This window comes from Stegastes partitus, unplaced genomic scaffold (assembly GCF_000690725.1).
Source record: "Stegastes partitus isolate 25-593 unplaced genomic scaffold, Stegastes_partitus-1.0.2 Scaffold24, whole genome shotgun sequence".
NCBI classification, from domain to species: domain Eukaryota; kingdom Metazoa; phylum Chordata; class Actinopteri; family Pomacentridae; genus Stegastes; species Stegastes partitus.
This window is the reverse complement of record NW_007577755.1, coordinates 24,769-48,786: the sequence shown is the minus strand read 5'-3', so window position 1 is coordinate 48,786 and position 24,018 is coordinate 24,769. Positions and strand designations below refer to the sequence as shown.

Genomic DNA, 24,018 nt, shown 5'->3' with positions numbered 1-24,018 from the left:
TTGGGGCTTTTCTGCCTGTAATTTATAAGACAGTGAAAGAGTGACAGAGGAACATGGGGACAAGAATGGGGAAAGGACATGCAGCAAATGAGCTGCTGGCTGGAATCGAACCACAGCCGCTGCATCGGGGACTATAGCCCCTGTACATGGGTCACCTGTCTAACCTGTTGAGCTATCCGGCCACCCTAAAAGGTGGTTTCTGATGCAGCATTTGACTCTTTATCCTCACAAAGTGTTGCCTGCATAAGTCATATTATCATGGATAGCTATTAAGAAGATAAAAATGTATTACTTTAAAAAGTGCTTCTGCTGCAAATGATACAAGAGAGGAATGCTGGTTGTAAGCTGTTAATCGCATTAGTTAATATTTTTTATTTTCCCACACAGTGCACTTCCAATGCAGCTGCTTATTTTTAATAGCTGCACGTTAGAGCTGTTAAACTTTATGCTTTTAAACATGGTCCTTAAGAGGTGCATTTAGGTGTGACACTTAAAGAAATGTGGAAATCAAAAGATTTTGGCCAAATCAAAGTGAAATTTTTGTTTGATGAATCTATTCTCTAATCTGTGTTTCTATTAGCTGCTGTACCAGCAGTGTAAAGCAGACTTGGCAGTAAATCGGGGCCAAATATGAAAACATATTTATGCCTTTTCTCCAACTGAATGCATGCAGGTTCCCATGGCAACGCGTTCAGTTTGCCATGCTGTAGCTGCACGGCTTTGTTCGGTGTCATTACTAACATGCAGCTCAACAGGTTTGCAGCCATCATATATTCCTTCAGCTGAGAATGTGTATCGCTCATGAGAATATAAATGAATGCATCTTTATTGTCAATTAAAGAAAGACACACATTAGAAAAAAAACAGATAAATCAGCAAACAGATCAGGAAAATAATCGGTGAAAAGGTGGTGCTTCTTGCAGATGATTTAACACATCCTTTAAAGCAGGTTAGCTGTGCAGCATCAGTTACCATGGTGATGTCGAAGGTTAAAAGAGAGCCACATTTGTGACACTGATAATTCAGACTTTAGGCTCAACATACTTCAACAACTGATACAAAAAAATAAGTTTAATTATAACCATATGATCAAGTTCATGTTATTTTATTGTGCTGCAATTGAATAGTAAAAAAAACTGTATTTGAATATTTTAACTTTCAATATAATGCATATCTAAACATTTCCCATCATTTTTCTAAAGGATTCAGATTTATTTTTGGGCATGATGAGCTGGTGAATCCATTGAAGCGCACAGGCAAAAAAAAAAAAAAAAAGAGCTTTGTTATGATCCACTGGTTGTGTTTGGGAAGCCTCACGTGTTGCAGTGACAGCTGTCCTTGTTGCTGGCACCGAGGGGTTGCCAGTTGGGAACCCCCTTCCTTCAGGGGGGCCCTGTTCAGTCTCAGTTTTCCTCTCCCTTCCTCCCTCCTCCTCCTCCTCCTCCTCCTCCTCCTCCTGCTCCTGCGCTGCGCTCGTTTGGTATTCTGAGCAGGCTGTCTGCAGCATTGCAATTTCACTCTTGTTTATTATGGTGCAGACATACGAGCAGAGATGAATTCCGTATCCTGCATGCGTGTCTGTCTGCTCTCCGCGCGTCTCCGTGCGTGCGCGCGCGTGTGTGTGTGTGAGGTCGCAGCACATGCTCAGTAGTGTCTGTGGAGGAGCGAGCCGAGCTGCGCGACGCCGTACGTGCAGGCTGAGGTCACAGCACAAGCTCAGTGAACACCTCTCCGGAGCGAATGCGTGGTTCTCCATTTTGAGCACCTAGAAATAGGTGTGAGAGGGGAGTTTAATTTCCAACGAGCTTTTTGTACACACACACTGTGTCAGCACCCAACCTTAGGGGCTCGATGTCAGAAATGGACGATTTGTTCAGTCCCCGGAGGTAGGTTTGCGCTCCTATTCTTTCTCGTGCCGTTATTAGTTGCTGCGCGACTGTCGGCTCGTCTCTCCTTTTTTTTTTTTTTTTTTTTGTATTCTCACCAGTCGCATTCCGGCTGTCTGACAAAACTGATTGCAGGCTGTCCGCATCGCTGTCATTGTGTTCAGTGTTTTGTTGTCGGTGGAGGGGAGGGAGGACAGGAGGGGAAAGGATGAGGGGACGGAGTGTTGCACATTGTGGGGAGCTGGTCGGAACACGCAGCCTGTCACCGCAGCTCACATACCGTTGCCATAATGGGGGGAAGAAAAGAAAGAAAAAAAAACACTGTCACACCTTTGTTAGCACGTTTCCATCGCAGTCCCGATACATGTGTTTATTGTGTCGGGGCTGCTGAACGTCGCTACCCAGCGCGGGTTCTGTGGCTGTGGAGAGGCTTCCCTTGGCTCCATTTTGCGGCTCCTGTTTACAACCGGGGGATGACATGGCGCACGAAGCGGTGCTCGGGGTTGCGACCGAAGCTCATCCGGATCTGCAAGACCAGCTGGGGGGGCGGGGGGGGTTTGCACAAGCCGCTTGTCGTGATGCTATTACCGTGAAGTTGGGCTCTGTTTTTGCTGTGCTGCAATTATGTCAGTGTGCCACAGTCCCGCGCGTTGATTGGCTGAAATTGATGGAGGGGGGCGGAGTTATCCTTGATTGCACACACACAGACACACACGCACACACACACAAAGTTGACCAGACTGTCACGTTGTTGTTTGGGTTTGATAAGTAAGCCTGTAATTACTTGACAAGATTGTGTGCTAATGCTGAGTTAAAGCTGAACTTGTTGTGAGTAACAAATGGGCATGTTTACATTGTTTATTGTGCAAGGCAACAGACTTTGAGCTGCTTATTAGTAGGGGGGTGCAAAAAATAAACATTATTACTGGATACAGTATTATAACTAATCCTCGGAGCACAGCAGCTAAGATTCATTTATGCCCTTCTCATCTATAGTAATAGAATTAAAGCTTCGGAGTTGTTTATTTTTTCCAGATTTGTGTACAAGAATAAAAATCAACAATGAACAAAGATGTAATTAGGGGACGTATCAGCGTTCTAAACAGAGTTTGGATTTTCTTACACACATGCAAGCGATTGCAGGATTTCTGTTCCAAACATAACTGCAGCCTTTATGGAAACTCCTTGGAGCTTCCTGCTGTGATCTGTATTCCACCTCCTCTCTCAGGACCTGTGCAGCATTAAAACATGGCTATCTTCAGACACGCTGTTCTTATTCTGGTGCACAGGTCCTCATTTGTCATCCTTACAGCCTGCTGCCAAACGCACCGCGGACCTGGCCGACTGCACATTGTCAGAAACACGTTTGCAGAACTTTCTTCCGAGCAGGAACGCAGACCAGATTCACGCAGAATATTTTTCTTTTGTGGGGCGACCGCATGCAGACACGTCTCACAGCCACTCAGTATTGTGGCATACAAATGTAGATAGCATATGTTATGAGAGCATTTCTTTGTTTAGAGCTTCATCTTTCTGTTTTAAACCCACAAAGACTGTTATTATTCGGCTTTAATAACTATTTAAAAGTTTCAAATAAATAACGGCGTGTGAAACTGAGCTTAAAGTAGCATTTAAGTGTTGTGAAATTGTTGCAAAGCCGTTCAGATCTAATCTGGAGTGCTGATGATGCAAGAAGCTACTGTATTTTATCTTATCAGCGCTATTCATCACTGTGGCTTCTTGTTGTCTGCCAATTTCTGTACTGAGCGCTGTTCACGTTGTTTGTCTTATCCGCCGAACATGTTTATAATAAAATGGAATAAAGTATTGCGACATGTTCTGGAGCATTCTGAAATTGGCTTTATGCACTTATATTACAAAATTTAAAAAAACTCCCTCTTTTCTGAGAAGACGTGGAGGAGGAGGAGGAGGTCTGTTCGGAAGGGGAAAGTGGACCTGATCCACATATGCACCCGTCACAGAGGTTTGTGCGGTTTGAGGACTGTGGAGAGAGCAGAAGGCTGTGGCCTCTCAAGTTTCCTCCAGGTCTCCGTGATGGAGTGCGAGCTTCTCCGGGTGCAAATCATGCCGACAGATTCTGGGCCGCCCCGCGCTCGCTTGTATGAAAATCGGCGCTGTTGCCTAGGCAACAGAAGGAAAGGCTTTTCAAAAGGAACATCTTGTCATTTTCTTTAATCCACTGCAGCTGGAGATTCGGAACACTATTATTAAATTGCAGTTGCTATGACTACCAACGTTTGTACCAGCAGCCGTTTCAGAGGCTCTCACCCTGCATATCCACAGCCAGCTCCCCCCCTCCTCCTCTTCCTCCTCCTTCTTTTAGGGGATTCTGTTTTATTGCTGCATCCACAATATCAGGCCCGCAAATGTGCTCTGCTCAGCTTACTGTGCAGGAGCCAGTCGACCAGGAATATTCTCCTGAAACCTTTACATGCTTTTCCCAATAAAAAAAACACTGCATGCTTCTCTCACACGTGACTTGCACATAAAGTGTTACGACAGGAAGTACAATCTGTATATGATCTTATCTTGGTCATGAGTTGGTAGTTTCTGACATTTTCTTTTCTTCTGCACTTTCAAGCTTCAGCCAGATACCCATTTATGACTTTTATTTATGACTTATGACCGACAGACTGTCCAGCTTTGAAATTTTGATGAGTAAATGTTTTGTTTCAATCCGCTCTATTTGTCTCTCCTCAGGCGACTAAACAGCACACAAGGGGAAATCCGAGTGGGACCCAGTCATCAAGTAAGTCACCGCACACATCAGTGTTAAAATAAGATGGGGTCTTTTTCTTTAAATGTTAGCATGGAGATGTGTAGTTTGTCGTCACACAGTTAGCTGAGAGTAGGCGACTCTTTCACACAGACAGGTGACAAATAAAAGGAAAAACCATCATAAAATGTCTTATATAGTTTCATAAAGCTTTGATTCTCTAAGTCTCGGAACCTACTGAAACTCTATTCTTCCAAAAGATATTATTATTATTATTATTTAGTGTTTTGATGGTGGAGATGCTGCAATCTAACACGCTGGTCCAATGTCTACCAGAGGTGATCATTCAGAACACCTTTGTATTGATTTGCGATGATCCTTCCCTCTAAGAAGACAAGTGGACCCAAACCATGCCAGCAAAATTGCCCCTATATCATAACAGAGCCACTGGATCCCTTTACTGTGGGGGTCAAGAGTTCATACTTTAGTTTGTCCCACATCTGCATCTTCAAACAAGATATGTCCTAGTTTTGGATGTTCGGCTTTATCACTTACCAGTTTGTGCCACAAATGAGCTGAATCTACTTATAAGAAAAAGTTCTCTTCATCCGCTCTGCAATGCAATTAAAAGTAGTCGTACATCTAATAGTTCTGTCTAAAAGTTAATATTATCATTTGAATCAGGTAGTGATGCCAGTGCAAGTATAGTTGTAAATGCTGCTGGACTCAAGAGCCCTTAAATTCAGCATGCATCCTAATTTGCATATAAATAAGTTTGAACTTCGTTTTTAACTAAATTGTCTGTTCTATATTGTCAGTATCTGTTTATACGCCACTTATCAATGTGTGCAGCAGGAGCTAAACTGCTTTGAAGATGATAGTAGTTGACCGATTATTGGCCTGGCCAATTATTAGATCCAGTATTCAGCATCCTTCTGATCTTCAGTGCTGATATTTTTCAAAACTGATTAAATAAATTAGTTTAAAGATGCACTACTTTTGCTCTGATGCAGCCTCTTCTCTTTATCTATCAAAGTTTTTTTTTTTTTAAGTTATGCATACATAAAACAGATAAAGGCATTTCAACAAAGTTTTGTATTGAAGTTGTGTTTTTTATAATTTTGACAAAATACCTTATTTTTACTGTCAATGTATAGCTGTTCAAAGTATTGGTTATCAATCTAATTGATTACTAATAATCAGTTTCAGTATTGTTTGACCCCTAAATGCTAAACAAGTCTATTTACGTCTACATTATTGTGTGTCACATGCTGGTTCTAAACAGTTAAAAGAGGGATCACTGTCTGGATTAAGTTTGCATGATAATTTACATCAATGTTTGCAATGACTGGCCTGAGATATAAAAAAAACTGTGATGCATTCATATGAACAAACTCTGTATACAATGAGAGTTCTCACATTTAAATTTGTCAGTAAGTTATGTTGCCCCTTCGAACCATTGATCGTCCTCAGACAGTGTTGTTCATTTGATCTGCAGCAGAGTCATGTGAGTAGCTCACTGCTGTGTTAAGACGTTGGACCGTTGTCACTGTAACTTGTCCCCGTTCCCCGCTGCCACCACTCAGCCACACAGTGAAAAGTTGATGACAGGGGGTTGAAAGCTGATATTTTCTTCAAGCTTGCATGCTATTTGTAGTGTGACACCATCTGTCCCTCTCCTTCTCTGTGGACCTAATTAGGCCAAGCTCCCAGAGCTGCAGCCTTTCCCCTCCCCTGGTGGCCAGGCCGTGACCGAGAATGAGGAGCTGGTCTGGATGCCAGGGGTCAATGACTGTGACCTTCTCATGTACCTCAGAGCCGCAAGGTGAGCCCAGAGAAACGCAGGAATTTAAACTTGGCAGCGCTGCAAGGTCTGAGCTATTCCATCTCTTTCACACAAGAAATGAGGTTTAAGATAGATTTTTTTAAAAATACAATTCCAGATTGTCCTCTGCCTGTACAGGGCTGGTACCTGAGTGTAGTTGTGTAAATTTAGTACCTAAAAATAGTAATCAAAAACATGACGGTGCTGTTCACTCTCTACCAGTTTCTTTTCTCATGATCAGTTCAACAGCCTGTATGTTCTTGTAGTCTCAGCACTGGTATTTTAATGCTACTTATTAATGTTACACTTCATCTGGTGCGGTATCATGGGATGAAATCAGTCGTCATGGCTCCATGAGATGTTGTCTCAGTTCAAGTGATGCGTGTTAACGGGCTTTTCCTGCTGTGCTGCAGTAGAATTAATTACAAATTCCCACAATGACAGACAGTGTTAAAAAATACCACAGAAGTCCGTTTTTCTTCGTGTTATGTACAAGACTTCTTTCTCTGTTCAAAAAAAAGTCCAAACCTCCAAGTTAATCAATTTACCGTAAAGTAAGAGTTGAAAGGGCTGTAATGATGTGTCATTTCTATGCAGAAAATTAATCAAGTGTCAAAATAATTGCTGAATAATTGTTTCAGTTTTGTTCCAGTAATTATTACGCTTGGTAGTGAATGTTAGATTGGTTAGATGACCTTGCTTGAATATTGTAACAGGCTGTTCGGCTTTATTTTACTTTATGAAGTTATGTTACTAGCCATGCTCAGCGTCAGGAATTGTGTACAAATGACAGCTGCGTATAATTGTATTTCATTATCTCTGCTCGGTGCCCATGAGATGCTATTAAAAGAATGTATTCACATGGACTTGGAATTGAAGTGATACTCTGACAGCATGTTGCTCGTAGGGCTGAATAATTAATTCATTTCAAATTGAAATCGCATTATGCAACAATGCCGTTAGCAAATTGCAAAAACCGCAGTTTAGGACATACATTACGACTCAGGGTTTAAACTGCTGTGTCAGGGGTTTTTTTCAGATTAATGTTGTCCTTCTAGTGTGACAGTCACTCTTTTGATAGTGTCTCGTGGGAAAACTCAATAACAGGTTTTAAATCTATTATACACAGAATACTGAACTGAAGCAGAACTTTAAAAAATAAATTAAAAATCCCCTTGCAGCTGCGACATCTGTCAGAAAAACGACATCTATTAGCTAGCTTTCTGGCATTTTTATAACGTTGTCATCACCCACATTGTGTCCACAGGAGCATGGCTGCCTTTGCAGGGATGTGTGACGGAGGCTCAACAGAAGATGGGTGTCTAGCAGCCTCTCGGGATGACACTACATTAAACGCACTTAACACTGTAAGTAGCTGTGCAACAAGTCCAACTCTAGCACTTGCGGCATACATACCAGGAAAATACTAATCTGTTTCACAATAAAATGTGATGTGAATTGCAGAGATTGTACTGGGGGTTTAGCTGTGCAGTGATGGGCAATGATAAGGCCCCCTGAGCCAGCACACCAGCCGCCCCCCCCCCCCTTCTCGTAAACCCAGCCTCAGGAGCTAACAATACATTAGGCACAATGAGAGATTTGTCCGTCACGTTGACAATGAATACCGAGAAATCAAGCACAAGAAAGAGATTAGAATCATCATAAACAGGGCATTTATATTCCGACTCTATAAACTGGAAAATTAACATAGCGGGCAGGTCATTGTCTCTTGACCTTCCTCTCTATTTGCAATTCCAATGAGTAATGCTTGTTTATTCTCAGAGGAAGCGCTCCAGCGCTGCCTGCTTCACCCAATTGAATGTGACACAAAGCTCAAAGCTGCACAGCACTTGCCTTTGTCACTGGGTTGTTTATTTCCAGGCTGGTTCTTGAATCTTTGCCACGGCTTTTTCCTACGATGCCCTCCGATTTGTAGTAACAAGTTAAGTCGCACCTGGAAGTAAAATTTCTCAATAAAAGGTGTGAATGCAGCTCGAACTGCTGAGAATGTTGCTGCCTCAGTAGATGCTGCTTTTTAATGCATCCCTACATTGTTTTGTAATCAGAAATATGTGTTGTTTTTAGCTTCACGAGAGCAGCTACGATGCAGGCAAGGCTCTGCAGCGCCTGGTGAAGAAGCCGGTACCCAAACTGATAGAGAAGTGCTGGTCAGAGGACGAAGTGGTAAGAGAATGATTCTTTTTTGTTAAGAAATATGTGAAATGAAACACACAAATCTTGCTTGAAAAATCCCAAATTAAACAGATATAAATGTAAGCTGGCACACACAACAGATTTCTATTTACATTCAGTTCAGTCAGTGGTTTTTCTTTCAATGCTTCTTCTTTTTGGTGGTCTTGCTACCTGCGTGTCAGAGCTTAGTTTGTGACTTTAGAGGGAGCTGTTGAGAGAGAGTTGACGCGGGGCTCTTGGCTGGGTCTCACAAGGCATCAGTAAAAACACTCGTCAGTTTCCAGCTCCTCCAAGGCCTCGAGAGCAGCTGCATCCTGTTTATCACCCGCAGAATAAATCTTTAGCATGGAAGTCTGGAAAGGGAAAAGATTGAGGGCTGGTAACGTTAGCCTCCATTTGAATTTAGATGTGAATTTCGCCACAGATGTTGAAGGGCTGGAATCAGAAAATGGCAGCCCTTCTCCCTGATCAAACACCACATCATGAGTGGGAAGGAGGGGAATGAAAGCGCTGAATTACACCATGTCAAAACAACTAAGCGCTGCGGCTTTGGCCTTGACGCGTTATGACACACTGCACTACATGTTTGTATACCCGCTCCCTTTTAAAGATAACTCCGCCGACTGATTTGACTGTAGATCTTAGACAAGCACCAAGCTCCAACACTGTTGCGTTAGTTTTTCCTCCTCCTGGGTGAATCATCCTTTTTTTCTTCTTTGATATAGTTTTGTAATCATGAAGCTCGGCAGTCTTTTGTTGAGCTTTGATTCGAGCAGCTCGGATGTTGTGGAAACGAACGGGCGTGTTTGTCTTGTAACACATTTCGATTAAGCCAGAGCCCACAGCAGGATCAGGGTTAATCACAGCAAGCTAATGCAGCCATCTTTTTGTGGACTAGTTATGAGTTTGCCTTTCATTTGTGCGTGTTTGCTGGCGCCAGGCTAAACATCTGTGTGAAGGTGATCAGGGCAGGGGACAGGCTTTATTGGCACACTGAGCCGCAGCAGGTCGACCACTTGTCAAAGATGCGCTGAAGAGTCTCGACAGCGGAGGCTGTAAATAACCTGATACAGGCAATAAAATGTTCAGGAAGTCAGTGTTTAGAATAGACAAGAAGTTTGCAGTTTGCATTGTAGTTTTTTTTTGTGTGTTTTTATCATATAAATCATATTTGTATCCACAAGTAATGTTATAGTAATTTTTAGATGTTTAAAAAAAAAAGAGATATATCATACATATATTAGAAGCAAATATATCAGCCGATTGTGATGTATATTTGTGAATTTTTATTTTAGAGCATAAAAATCATCTCGTCTCTGCTTCGTGCTGGACCAGCTGTGTAATGGTGATACTGGAGACAATGGTTCTAAATGACTTCTGTATTACAGTTGCTCATTGGGAAGCATATTCACTTATACAAAACATAAGAAATAATAACTAGTATACTGGCCTCATTAATTTATTGGTTAAGCTATATATCACAATATACCAAATATATGAAAGATTACTCATAAAATCAGCAAACCAATGCTAAAGTAATACTCTTCACATATGCAAAACAAAAAAAAAAGTTTGGAACTGTAGTATAATCACTTAGACTTGTATAGCAACATTTTGTTAATGTAGAATGATTTTTTTTTTCTTCTTTTTACCCCCTCTGAAAGACAATCTATAATCATTTTGGATTGTTAACCCAGCCCTGTGTGTTGTTCAACTACATTCACACTTGTACGGACTTATTTCATCATGTTCTGACAGCATTATGTAAGTGCAGTCGCCGAGCTGTCAGACAGTCCAGTACACAGTGTTAGTCGTGTTCAGTGCCGGGTGTGTTTTCTGTCTGCGGGTGGAGGCCGTCAGCAGGCCGTCTGTTCTCCACCTGCCCCACAGTGTCTGCAGCCTTCGGGAAGCAGCATCCCGACTCTGGTCAGTCAAGGACACAGCTTCTAGTGATCTGATCACCACTTGTGCCTTTTCAGCCCTGCAGCCTTGAGGGACAGGTGTAAATGTAGCTCCAACCATGACGCACTCAGAGACACCAGCCCTGCTGCTCCTCATTTATTTATCACCCTCTGCTCTGCCTCTCCTCCTCTCCTCTCCCTCTTCCTTCTCGTCCCCTCCAGGACTGGCTTCATTATTCCTGCCTGCTCTTTTTTCACCTCAGCCGTTTTTTTAGAGATGTGAATAAAAGTGACAGCGGGGGCCGCTGAAATGACAGAATCAGCCTGTCTGCGGGGTCACTTGTCACCACTGCCACCCCCCTTCGACTTGTCTTGCCCCACACCCAGCCTCTCCTCTCCTTTCTGTGCCTGCAGCTGCTGCCACATAGCATATAATCCCAGATTTGAACTCAACCCCCAAAACTCGAGAAAAATATTCATAATTTCTCCCCGCACACATCCCACATAAAGATAAGACTGCTGCCATCATCATTTGTAAGCCGTTTCATTACAGCTCGGGAGGAAGTGACAGCGTCGCGAAGCAGAGTGTTGTTTCATTTTTATTGTCCTCTCACAGGAACAGAAAATTATTTCACTCCAGTAAGATTTGTGACAGTCAACCTCTGAGCAATCTTTCACCACAGCATTATTAGCACAAGTGAAAATCCGTCACGTTGAGGTGAGCGCCGCTCAAACCGTTTGATGCGTCAGTAAGGCGATAACTATAGATTACACCAAAGAAAAATCTCATGCATTATAAAGTAAATAAAATACAAAAGCATAAATAATTCATCAGAAACATCCGCCACACAGTCTAACCTCCTCGTAGCTGTTACTCAGTGGGCTGCTGAGGGCAGAGGAGCGGTTGATTTAACCACCAAGAAAAGAGGAAAATGTAATCTCTTATTACGGGTTGGTGAAAGCGTTGCAGACAGTCAGACATGGAGCAGTCCTCTGCTTTTACTAAAGTCTAACAGAGAGGCAATCCCACTGCAACACTTCTTTATGTGTGTGCTTCATCAGATGCCAAATCGACGATAACTGCCCACGTGCAATTCTCTTGCCATGCTTTTGATTGTGCGATAGTCTTAACGGCAGAAATACATGGTTTAAAACCAGGGAAGCACACAGGTGGTTTGTTGTTTTTTTTTGTTGCTATTATGTGTTTCTGCACTTGTGCTTGTTGCGAAATAGAAATGATGTCGCAACACCGAATAATCCTCCTGTTTGAATAGCTGCTTGTTGTAATGCACAAAACCGCAATTAGCCGCCAGGATACGATCACATCAACAACTTCTGCTTCTCAGTGTAGAATCTCGTTAACTGTGTGAAGCGTTTTGGTGACGGATGTTTGGTCCACATCTGGATACATGATCTGAAAAGTCTCAAAGTTGCAACTCAGTGATTGTGAAATCCTTAAAATGGTGAATCCAATTTTTTATTTTTTTTTTAATTCATGGTGCAATCATTGTTTTATCGGACAGATAATCATCCAGAAAAGCTACACAGGCATTGCTTTTACTGCAGTGATAAATATATTGAGTCAGCTAAAGATTTTACTGCAGCTTCAATGAGTTATTTATGTTTTTAGGAGTGAAATATGCTCCACATATCCACAAATCCCATCTCTGTTGATCTCAAGTGTCAAATTAGATGATTTTATTCCAAAAGTTATTTTTTTAGCCACACTGCGTGTCGGTACAGGTCAAAGTAAGGCCGGTGTTTTATCAGTAAATTGATTCCTTGCACCTACGGGCTCGGTGAAGGTCATCAAATGATCCTCTCGCATACTTGATATAATGAAACGTCTCCTCACCAGAGGCTGCTGTCAGTCCTGATTGTAAATAAGTGGTGCTAATAATGCATCGGCCAACAGGAGGTGCCATATAAACAATCAGAAGCAGCAGCAGCCGTCGTGCTGTGTGTCGCCATGTCAGAGACGGAGAGGCTGATCTATGACTGCTGCAGGGCGGGAGGTCTATTCCTCAGCCAGCTGCGCTGTGCCGCGGCTTATCTCCGGCTGTGTCTTCGGCTGATGGATGACTGGAGCGGGCCGCCGACAGCACGGGGATGGGAGGGAGGGAGTTGATGGGGGAGATGAGGAAGACGAGGGAGAGAGTAGCAGCCCCCCAGTGGTAAAACGCAAGCCTAGAGACCTGAACCACACCGCCTGAGCAAAAATACTACAGGCCGATACAATGCAACATACCGCCCCGCGTCCCCTGCTGCAGGCTGCAGGAAGTTTAATGTCAACAGTGTATTTTATCACCATTATGGTGCAGTGCCAGCAGTGTTTTTTTGTGTAACTAAATAGCAGGCAGGATGGGTGTGTGCTGGAATTTCCTGTCACCTTTTGTGTCCATGCCAGCAAGAGAAAGCAGTGGATGTTGCTTTGCCTGCCAGAGGTCAGAGTGTGTATCGTGTTTGTTGTCGGGTAAATTCTTAAAACTGCACTTTTGGTCCTTCAGAGTAAAGTTACAGCTCCTGAAAACTATCATCTAGCGTTTACACTTCACAAGAAAGTTTTGTAATTGAGGGACCCTTCTGTCCATCAGCAGCAACGCACATCTTCGCGTAACTAAACTTAGGTTGTGTCTCTATCTTAGGTGCAAAGAGGATGTGGGTAGTCTGGTGTCTGTCAGTGCGGTTCCCTCTGTTTAAGCATGTTGTGATTTCCTCTCTGTGCACCGTGGCCAAGCCTATTACAAGCCGATATTTCATAACAGACAGCAGCGTTCCCCCCCTCGTTTGGTTTTGGCTTGCTGACTGATTGTCCTCGGCCCTCTGGGTTTATACACAGCAGGCTCGGAAAGGTCAGCTTTTAACAACAAGTCAACTATAATGACTCCATATTGAGTGGAAGTAGCTTTGTTTGCTGCTGGACGCTCTTGCGTCAGTGTTTTTCACAGACTGACATTTATCTGGAATTATGTTCCATGTGCGAGCCTGCACTCTTGTTTGTCATCACGATACCATCTTTGTGCCGATGTGCGCATTATCTTAACCAGTTGTACAACTCCCGACAATCAACTCTCGAGCAGGAAGTGCGCACAACACACAACAATGGTCTATTGAATCTTTTTCTTTTTTTTTTTTTTTTTGCTCGTTCTCCTCCTCCTTTTATATGTCTCCTCTCCAGCCTCACAATAGTGCACTGTTGGGCTCGGAGGGGAAACTTGGGGCGGGTGAAAAGCGCCAGCTCTCTGGAACACACTCAGAGAGAGAAGCCTGTTGTTTCTGCACAGCGGATGGCCATTTGGTAGCGCTTCCACCCAGCTGCCTCCCCCCTCTTCCCTCTCCCTCTCTCTCTCTCCCTCTCTCTCTCTCTTCCCCCTTCTCTCTCTCTCTGGCTCTCTCAGCCCCTCCTCTGCCGCTGTGTTGCCTAGCAACCGAGGGCTGGAGCAATCGGAGCAGGGGCAGAGCGATTCAGGGAGCAGATTGGCGGATGATTTATTAGCTGGGCTGGAGAGCAGTGAGCCCAGGCAGCTGAAATGGAGCCTTAAACTGGAGCCGACATGTAGAGAGGGAGGAGGGAGCCAGCGAGAGAAAGAAAACGGAAGGGAGGAGGGTCGGAGGAGGGGGGGAGAGGGAAAAAAAGAGAGAGGGAGCATGCATGCAGCTCCTCTGTGAAGATGAAGGGACAGACTGAGTAAATAGTACAGTTGGGGAACATAATTAAAGTGACATAATTAGGGCAGACGCAGGCTGTATGAGAAGGTCTAATTGATTTTTGACACAAGAAGCACAGGTTAAGATGCACCGTACGGCTGCTAAAGAGACGTCGCTCCTCTTAGTGTTAAAGTTTATTCTAATATTTGTGCATCCTCTGATACTTTTGCGCCTTTTTCAAGCTCACATTTGCGTAGTTTTGTCATCACCTGTCAAACAAGCCCGTGTAATGATGATCCTCTGGTTATGTGTAGCTTTGGACGTTTGAGTGACAGTCCAAATGGTAATCTAGCCTTAACCCCTCGAGTGCCTGGAGATGGGTTTCACATGTGGGCGAACGCTTTCTGCTAGAGACGGCTCCATCTACTGGCTAATCAACCGCTACACCTTCAGCGTGATGAATGCAAATGAGCTGCTGTCCCGTGACACTGATGGGACAGGCCTTTTTGTTCAGCTGTCAGCAGAGCACATCGAGCTTTTTGATCAGGCCTCTTCGTGTTTAGTCTGGTCTAATTTACGTCTTTTACTTTTTAGTCTTTGCAATTACATGCCAAACCTGGAAAACTTCTGACTATCGAGCTTGTTTGCGTAACTGAGATAAATATAGTCATTTACTCCTGTTTGGTTAGAAAGACTTCTCTTTCTCGCCTGTAATTTTTTCCCCCCTGAAAGACAGTTGTGTTTTGCAGCTGGCTGTGTTACTTCTGTAAATTTGGCCTTTGTTCCCCACCAGAGCTGGGTATGTAAACAATCTGTGGTTACATAACATACTGTACATGACATGGAAAATGAACTCCTGAACGCACACCAGAGGCTCCGTGTCTGGTTTTCCTTCTCACTTGTCTCCTTTCCACCATGTCCAAGACCTTTCTCCACACAAATTGTGTCAGCCTGCCTCCCCTCTCAGGCTGGCAGCTAGTTCTGCTCCTGTGCCTGCTCACCATAAGCTCAGAATGCATTTAACAGGACTGCTGTTAAGGAAATAGATTGCTTTGGTGTAGTTTTGATAACAAGCAGGGGCTCAGGTTTGCGCCTGTGTCGGGGTAGAGACTTAAAAGCCTGCTCACTCGGTGTTAGAGGATCGAGAACAGGCTGACATGAGCTCTGTGCTCAGCACTAGCATGAGGCACAGGACTCCAGTTCGGGTTTTCCAGCCTGCTGCGAACCAGAGGCTCTCTTGCAGAAAGATCACATGTAAAGCCTTCCCCTTTGTAGTGGAAGAGCAGAGAGTGACAAGCTATTTCTTTCTTGTTAAAAAAAAAAAAAAAAAACATCGACGTACTGTCAGAGACATTGTGGATTTGCCCCCTAATTTTTCCTTTTACCTGTGGCTGGACGTAGAGATTTGTGCTGTGCTCCCTGAGGACTTTTCCTTGCTTTTTGCTGGAGTTACTTGGTGGAAACGGTTGGCTGAGATCACTGAGGAACGGGGCTCGCCTCTGGAGCAAGAAAGTAAATCTGTTGGTTGTCTGCTTCGCTGGTTATGAATGTTTTCAGCCGTTGCTTTTTATGGCTCGCAGTCTGTGGCTCTTAAAGGAGAAGAAATGTGTTTTGCTCGCTCGGATTTTCGGTTTGTATTCATTTCTCGTCTTGTTTTTGCTCCCATCTGGGTGAGGTGGCATGTTTCACGTTCAGTTTTCATGTCAGATTTAATCCGATGTTCTGAAGTAGCGATTTCTGTCATCGTGTGTCTCAGCTCCTTTTACTCTCATCAGAATCTGTTTGTCAGCAGCACGTTTTGACGCGTTCTACGGTTTTTTAAAATTGCCAGAATATGAGGACGAGAATAGAAACTGGCCACCATGCACAGTGAGGCAATTTCTTGCTTTTCAACTCTCAAGTTGAGGTTTTGACTTTGAACTTTCACCAGTGAGATGAATATGTTTAACATGCCCACTGTTGAGCATGTTTTTTTTTTTTTTTTAAATCTTAGATTGTGTTTGTCTGACTGTGTTTTCTCTGCACATGAAAAGACGAGCTTAATCTCAGCGTCTCTCACTGCCTTGCTTGTCATTTCCTTTCTCGTTTTGCCCTGCATGGCTGTGTTTTCTCCGGAGTTTAAACGGCTAGAGGTTTCTGAAATACCCATCAAACCTCTCAAACCACAGACTAGTGAAATGAAAACAATGTTGGGTTTTTTTGTTGTTTTTTTTTGCCGTGGTGCTAAGCAGTAACTTTATGCCGTCGCAGTTTAGCTGACTTCACATATACTGACTGGCCTTTTTTTTTTCTCTCTCTCTCTCTCTCTTCCTCTGTGAAAAATTGCAGAAGCGCTTCATTAAAGGGTTGAGACAGTTCGGCAAAAACTTCTTCAGGATCCGGAAAGAGCTGCTGCCCAACAAAGAAACGGTAAGATTCATTTAAATCTGTCTGTATGGCTGAACTTTTACAGTGTGTTTTATTAGTCTTTAAAATAGCGAAACATATGAAATGAGAGACGTGCACTTTGCGTGTAACTAGTGGAAACCTGGAGCAGTTTTTAGTGTGATATTTTGAGCATGGCTGCTTTTTAACCAGAGGCCTTATTGATAAGAAGTAAGTGCTGCCTGCCAACAACTGTACTGCAGTATTATCAGATCTCCCTTCAGGCTCACTGGGAGAAAAAAAAAAAAAAAACACTTGTTATACCCGACAAGAGAAGAGGCTAAATGTACTTCACAGCCACCACTGAAGTTGCACGCTGAACATTAATTAGCACCCTCTGTTAGCAAGTAGTAAACAAGTTGTGCAGATGTGATTTGAACCAGTGTGTTTACAGCATATCTCAGGTCTGAGCAGTCACCCCATTTATCTCATGTCTGTGCTACAGTGTCGTACAAGCACTCCACTGCTTTGTTTTTTATATATATATTTTCACCAACTTTCTAAAGTCCAGCATAATGGCTTCCACTGGGAATAAATAGCAGGTTATGATGCCTTTTTATAATAAAAAAATAAGCAAAAGCATGCATCTGATAGGAGCAAAGTCAAGTTGGATTCCAAAGTCAGAAGGTATAACTTTAATTACAGCAGATTCACTTTCTTTTATAGGCCCAGTCAGTCATTTTTGATCATAAAAATCTGAGATATATGAAGAGAGTTTGAGTTTTTTTTCTCTCTCTCTCTCATTGATCGTACCTGAAAACATAGGCTTTGTTGTTTGCTGATGTAAACAAACCCAAAATAATAGCTCAGATTTGTGTTGTTGTCGAAACACTTTCCCTTTTGGAGCTCAGATTATGGTGCCTGTGGACACAACAGATCAGTGCCGGTTGTAAAGCGTGAATAATTTACTGTCTCGTGCACTTTGTAATTGTGCTGTTTATCTACAAGTAGTGGGGAGTTCCTCTTGCCACTGTTTCACTCCTCCATGGGACTTGTTTCATGGTACAAATGGGTCAAACTGAGGCCTAACAATGATTAACGACAGCTAACCTGAATACGATCTTCGTGTTAAAAACCAAACAGAGCAGCCGCAGTTTTGTTGTTCGCTGATCTACAACGTTGTTTCATGATCTTTTTTGTGTTATTTTATATAGAACACAACTCGTAAAGGCTTCACAAGTCCTTGATTTTTATCTCCACTATAACTGGCAGTGAAGGGGACACGCTGTATGTGTTGCTTCAAAGTCCTTTACACCCTTTGACTTAGCTGTTAAATTATTCTTAGATATGCATTGTGATTCATAAAACAGTGCAAACCTTGCTGTTTCTGTGAGGCTGCTCCTGTTGGAAGTGTGCCGATTCAGTGCTGACACAGACATCAAAGGGAAATCAAAGGTGTTTGTCGTACTTCTCATCCGCTTCATTTCCTTGTCTGCTCTGAGGTGAGGGTATGTCAGTTCTCCAACACCCCCTACATATCATGTAATATTTTTTACTCAAGACCTCTTTGCTGTCTCCTCCTTTTGTGCTACTTTTTTTTTTTTTTTTTATTCCTCAGAACCAATTTGAACCTCTTGAATAAGAGATTAAAGTGTATGAATACTGTTTCCTCACAGAGGTTTCCTCAATTATTTTTTTTTTTTTTTGCTGGTTTTGAAATATATGACTAGTCCGGTTGATTGGCTATAAAGGAGGTATTAATGCAATTCAACCTGGAGGGGGAGTCTACTTGGCAGGAGAGGTAATAGACCTCCTCCAGGATCTGGGCCTGCCACCACCACAGAGCAGAGAAAGATTAATTTTCCCCCTGCAAATGGAAAATAAACTGCCCTTTAAAAATATGAAAAGATGACTGGGAGAGCAGGGCTAGGGCAGTAGCAACCTGAGGAGAAGGGGTAAAAATGGGCGTTAGCTCGGCATAGACGCTGAAAAGCCTGGGTTGTCGCACAGGGGAGGAGAAAAAAAAAATCTTTGCTTATGATTGAACTTGCTTTCGTGCTGTAAGACTGATCTGAGCGAGTGCCAGTCAATACCCCGAGGAAAGCTCCATTTATTTTCTACCTGCTCGTTCCCAAATCCTATCCGTGGAACATGAGCGCAGCAATATCTCAAGATATTTTAGGTCTGGGAAATGACACAGATTTTCCCATTATCTCCAGACACACACAAACATTTCTGTTATTCCACTTGCATGCCGAGCCATGGCAACGAAAAAAAAAGAAGAAGAAGCATGTTGCAGAAATACGAGTGCTCCTGCCCTAAATCCTGCAGCTCTTGGGCTGATATCCAGGGCTCCAGAGGTTCAGTGCAGCTCGTCTGCCCCTCACTGTTCCTCCCGCTAGCTCCTATTAGCCGCGCTGCCCCTGAAGCGCCAGCACGGCTCGAACAGCCAGTGCCAGGGGTAGGCACCCAGCGCTGTGTAAACACACCAGGCCTGACTAGCACTCAGGAATGCCTTATATAAAGTCACATAAAGGCCCAGAGGGGGAAGTGGGTGTGTCGTCTGACCGTCTGCAACTGGCTCTGCTGCCACCATTTCCTTCACTCCGGAGAGGACGTCATGGAACATGAGCCCGCTGCTTCCAGTGTTTAAACAACTAAATATGCTGAAATGGCAGATCACAGATAACTTTGCGCTTGATATTTTTTCTACTGGAGGGACTTTCAGTGTTTTAGGGAACATCAACAGATAGTATTTGATGAACTGATTTGGATCGGCTACAGAACTGTTTGCGGTGCAGCCGAACCGAAAAACTGGCAGCAGAAAATTGGATCGAATTAGAAAGTTTTAGCCCGTTCCCTCTCAGGTCTGAGGCCAGGCAACGTCACTGGTGGAAGGAAAAAAGAAACAGCATTTAAAATGAAAAGTTGCTCAGATATCTATGCACAAATAAGAACGCATTACTTGGAATTTGACTATTTCTGAGAGGAGACTATTTTCAGTTTTCACTCACCACTTTCTTTCCACTGTGCTGAAGTCACAAAGTAAAATATGCATCACTGAGTAAATAACATTACTGCAGAAACAACTCATGCCTGAAATTGTATTCAGTACAGTTTGTGTCTTTGTGTCCTGTGAGTGAGATTTGAAAACCAAAAGTAATTTATTCACTTCATACCTGCATAAGTACGCTATGCTATACATTTATAGATCATAAAAATGTTTCGCAGTAGAACGCAGAGGAACCATAATCTAATAAATTCAGTGAAGCAGTATAAAACAATTTACAGCACAGAACAAAAGATCTGAGTATGTGTGTGTATTTTGATCAGTCTTAAGGCTCCTTTTCTGCATTTTGTGTCTCTTTACTCCACCTTTAAATATTAAAAGTCCAGCGTTTTAGCAAAGACTTAACATCAGCACCAGCATGTTTAATTACTTGTGTTTCATTCATACTTTACTTAATTTATATAGTGATATAATACAACAATGCAGTTTCAGTTAAGTACAGCTTTGAGCAAAGCAGGAAAGAAAAAAAAAACATAAAACTGATTCATAGAGACGTTTCTATGCTGCTGGTTCCTGCTTTTGTTTTGGCATGGAGGTGGAAAAGACAGAAAGGTGCTGTGGCAGTGTGCTAGGAAAGCCAGCACAGGTGAAGCCGCGGTGTGTGTTTGCTTCTTGTTAACGTCACAGGTTATCATTGTCATTTACAGGATGGCCAACAGGAGAACAGTGCTCTCGAATCAACCTCGCAGCAGATGTTTGCCCCAGTACAATCTGTACAAACGTCAAATTGAATTCGGTGCCATGTCCTTAGCTCGGCAGCCAGAACCTTGGGGATGAGCGTGATTATAAATACTTAGGTCCAAACGCTAATTAAACCAGCAACAAACTACAGGGGCCTGGTTCAGTTGGCAGCAGCTGTCAGCGGTGCGACGGCACAGCTTCCGTGTTTGGTAAATGATATAACTTGTTTAGGCAGTGAAATTGCTGTTGACTGATGGAAGCTCAACCAGTACGTATTGATGTTCTTTCAGCAGACCACAGGCAATTTAGCGCAGCTGAGTGTAGGCAAAATCTTTTTTTTCTTTTTCTCCAGCCTAATAGATGGAGCCCGGAGAGCCAGAGCTCCCTGTGTAATTGAGTTCTTTGGTAGGCTTCATGTTGTGGTTTTTGGGGACTAGCTTATCAGCAGAACACGCAGCATCGACCCTCCAGCAAAAAGGCACTGTTGCCATCCAATCTGCTTTCATTGGCAAAAGCGCTTACAGCAGGAAAAACACGAGTGCTGATTCTTCAGCATGTGCATCCCTGACCTGTGAAAGCAGAGCTTATTCAGTCATTCTCCAGCAGAAAGGCGCTGCACAGCAGGGAATGGCTGTCTATTTAACCGCCTTTCACATGCGCTCTGCTCCACCAGCTAAGATCCTTTCACTATTCAATCTCCATCGTCTTCGAGGCATCGCTGGTGCCGTAGGTGTGTTTCTGAATTGACTGCATGCTATACATGTGTCTGATACCTCAAATGTTTGACGTCTGAATTCTAATTTACTAAATGTGGTTTTATATTGCGCAGCTTTCTCAATAGAAATAAAACATTTATTAAAAGATGCATTTGATTTTTTAAAAAAATGTAATTCAGAAACTACGGTTTGAAACTAAAGCAGTTTCTTAAAACCCAGAGTTTAAAGCTCCAACAATATGTGCAATGCATGAAACTGATTTTATTTCATCCAATACCTTGTCATGCTGCAGAAAACTATTATATTAGAGTTTGCCTTTTTTATTAATGAGTTTGTTAAATCAGATACTAGTATGAAGTCAGCTCAGTTCACAGCGAGCTTGAAGCATCATTTTTACATCATCCAAATTTTTTTTTAAATCACAGAGCCTTCAATAGGAATGCTGCTAAAAGATTTAAACCGAACATGCACCTTTTCTTGGCCCCGCAGACATCACAAGTGTGCTTCTGACCTGCTTAACCACATAAGCATTTATAAAGCTATACCCCCTACAGTTACAGGCAGCATGAGGATGATGGAAAAGTCAAGCACCACTCCAGACGATACACTGTACAACCTGCCATAGGCGATGAAGAAACCCAAGTCCAGGGGTCGAGCACATATATAATTAAACTCCGGTTTGATTTAGCTCAGAAATACTTCCCCCTTCACCTTTGCTGAAATGAATCAGGAAGAAATCCTCCCTCCTCCGGCTGCAGACTGTGGAGGAAACAGGAGGAGCACAGGTTCACGCTGCACTAATGGATGTTTACACAACTCACTATCAGCCACCAGAACCCAGAAACCACATGCTCCCTGCACTCTCTGCTCCCCGACCGCCTTAAATTTTTAGCAGCGATTACTATTTGCCGAGAGATTTTTTTTTTTTTCTTTTTTTAAAGGACGGGTTGTGGTTGGATTCGGTGCTGATTGTCCATTGTTATCCACTGCTGGCTCTTTATTCCTCCCTCTCGGCTCTCCTCCACACTCAGCCCTCCCCCTCCTCGGCTCTCCCCTGTTCTCTCCTCCTTCCCCTGCTCTTGCCAGTAACGGCCTTAACCGTTTGGCTTCATGTCAAAGCAGGGGCCTTTTGTGGCTCTGTCACAAATCTGCCAGGAAAAACAGAAACCATCTGTTCAGGCCTGGGCCTGAGAGGGGATGAGGGTGTAAATACATGAGTTTAGCCCTCGCCCTCAGCCCTGCCCGAGTACACAGGACCACCGAGCCCAGTGGAAGACCGCGCACTCCCACTCAGCCTCAACCAACACTCCCACCCTCAATTATACCAGTAGCTGCAAAATAGTCTAGAGCGGTTTCATGGTTAACCTTATTCAGTCAAAACCTTCCAGGCAGGAAGACGAGCTGGTTTTAAGCAGTGACTGCTTACAAAGGGGAATATGATCATATAGAATTACACTTTAGCCGTAGCATCCGCATGTGTTTTTCTGAGTTGACATCCATTCGAAAACAAGTGAACAAATTTTTAATGCAGCTGGTCACAAAAATCAAATTTTGTTTCTCAGTTAAAACACTCTAAGGCATAAAAAGCTTGTATCTGCCGACACTGTAGTTTTTTTAAGCTTGAAGGACAAACATTCAATCCAAATAGTCGTTCTACTGTAATCGGGAATTTTTAGTTTTTTTTTAAGTAATTAATGTCATTTGCAGGAAATTGGCTAATTGCAAGACGGATGGTTTCTTATGTTGACCTCTGTTCCAAAGCAAGTTAAATATTTGAATGCAATTGCTCACAAAAATCCAATTTAATTGGAATGTTTAGAACACTGTAAGGCATCAAGAGCTTGTATCTGTGTGCTGACGCAGTACTTTAGTATGCTTGAAGGACAAATATTCAGTCCAAATAGTCATTCTACTATAACTTTGAAATCGTTTTTAAAGTAATTATTATCATTTGCAATGAACTGACTAATTGCACAACAGATTAAACTCCCGACTTGTTTCTCCCCAGCTTCAAAAAAACATTGCTGCACATAATCTTGAACTCAACATTTATTTTGCACTCTCGTATGTAGACGACCATTTTAAGTGGAAATAACTGGAATGGAGGCTCTGAGTGTCGTGATAGGAGGGTAAGCCCTTTCCTTGTCGGATAATCCACCGGCCAGAAAGCTCCTGCAGATGGAAGCAGTCTAAAAGGCCTTATAATGCTGAGCTTATGTTGTCACTATCTCATGTTCTGCCGAGCAGCAGCACACTCTGTGCCGCTCTGCAGTGATTTAGTGGACTTGGGGAAAATTATGGTGCGGAAGCCAGAGCCTATCGAGATTTCTATTTCAAGTGTTTCCATAAATTTTTACCAGATACTGTTTGAACTGTTTTAGATTCAGGTTCATGGAAATGGCAACTTTACTCAGAAACCTCAGTGGGTGCACACAAACGCAACTGCCTAAACGCCCAATCATGGATAGAAACAGAAGGTAATGAAGGCTGGTGTTGCTGTTGGCATATGGCAGCATGACAAAGTGACTTTGATAGAGAAAAGTACACAGTCAGTGTGAGAGATGGGACTTATGTGGCTTCAGAGGACCCAAATTTGACATGCAGGCAGGCTGAGAGAGGTAATCCGTCAGTCTCCCTTTGACTCTAATTTACAGCACAAAGCTTCTCTCAGCTGCAGTAATACCATGTTCATCTTCGGCTGCTTCTCACTCACAAACATCTTGTGTAACTCCGCTGCACGTCGCAAGTGTTGCTTGTGATGCCTCACAGACAACAATCTTTCCTTTGTCAACATGACTGCGTTCAGTGTTTGCGAGCTATAAACGGTACAAATTTAGCATCTTTTCAGCTTTTATTGCGATTTTCTCAGCCTCCTTACCAGGAATAACTTCTCACGACGATAAATTCACATTGAATTAGTTAAGCTGCTGCTTTTGTTTTCCCTCCTTACATTCACATCCGGCTGCACCAGCCCATCAGTGCACCTGTTAATTCCCC

General features: G+C 43.0%; 1 protein-coding gene across 6 annotated transcripts in view; it reads left to right on the top strand.

Moving 5' to 3' along the window:
- The window catches only part of rerea (arginine-glutamic acid dipeptide (RE) repeats a), a 126,428-nt gene that overhangs the window by 91,393 nt on the left and 11,017 nt on the right, over positions 1 to 24,018 (top strand). For 4 of the 6 annotated variants that reach the window (XM_008295740.1, XM_008295747.1, XM_008295755.1 and 1 more), the window contains 5 exons: positions 4,608 to 4,656; positions 6,324 to 6,448; positions 7,716 to 7,815; positions 8,534 to 8,632; positions 16,519 to 16,599. In XM_008295740.1, coding sequence (XP_008293962.1) covers positions 4,608 to 4,656; positions 6,324 to 6,448; positions 7,716 to 7,815; positions 8,534 to 8,632; positions 16,519 to 16,599 — 454 coding nt within the window. Of the gene's footprint in view, positions 1 to 1,657; positions 1,887 to 4,607; positions 4,657 to 6,323; positions 6,449 to 7,715; positions 7,816 to 8,533; positions 8,633 to 16,518; positions 16,600 to 24,018 lie in introns of those variants that run through there. The other 2 variants (XM_008295771.1, XM_008295764.1) reach the window with 1 other exon arrangement.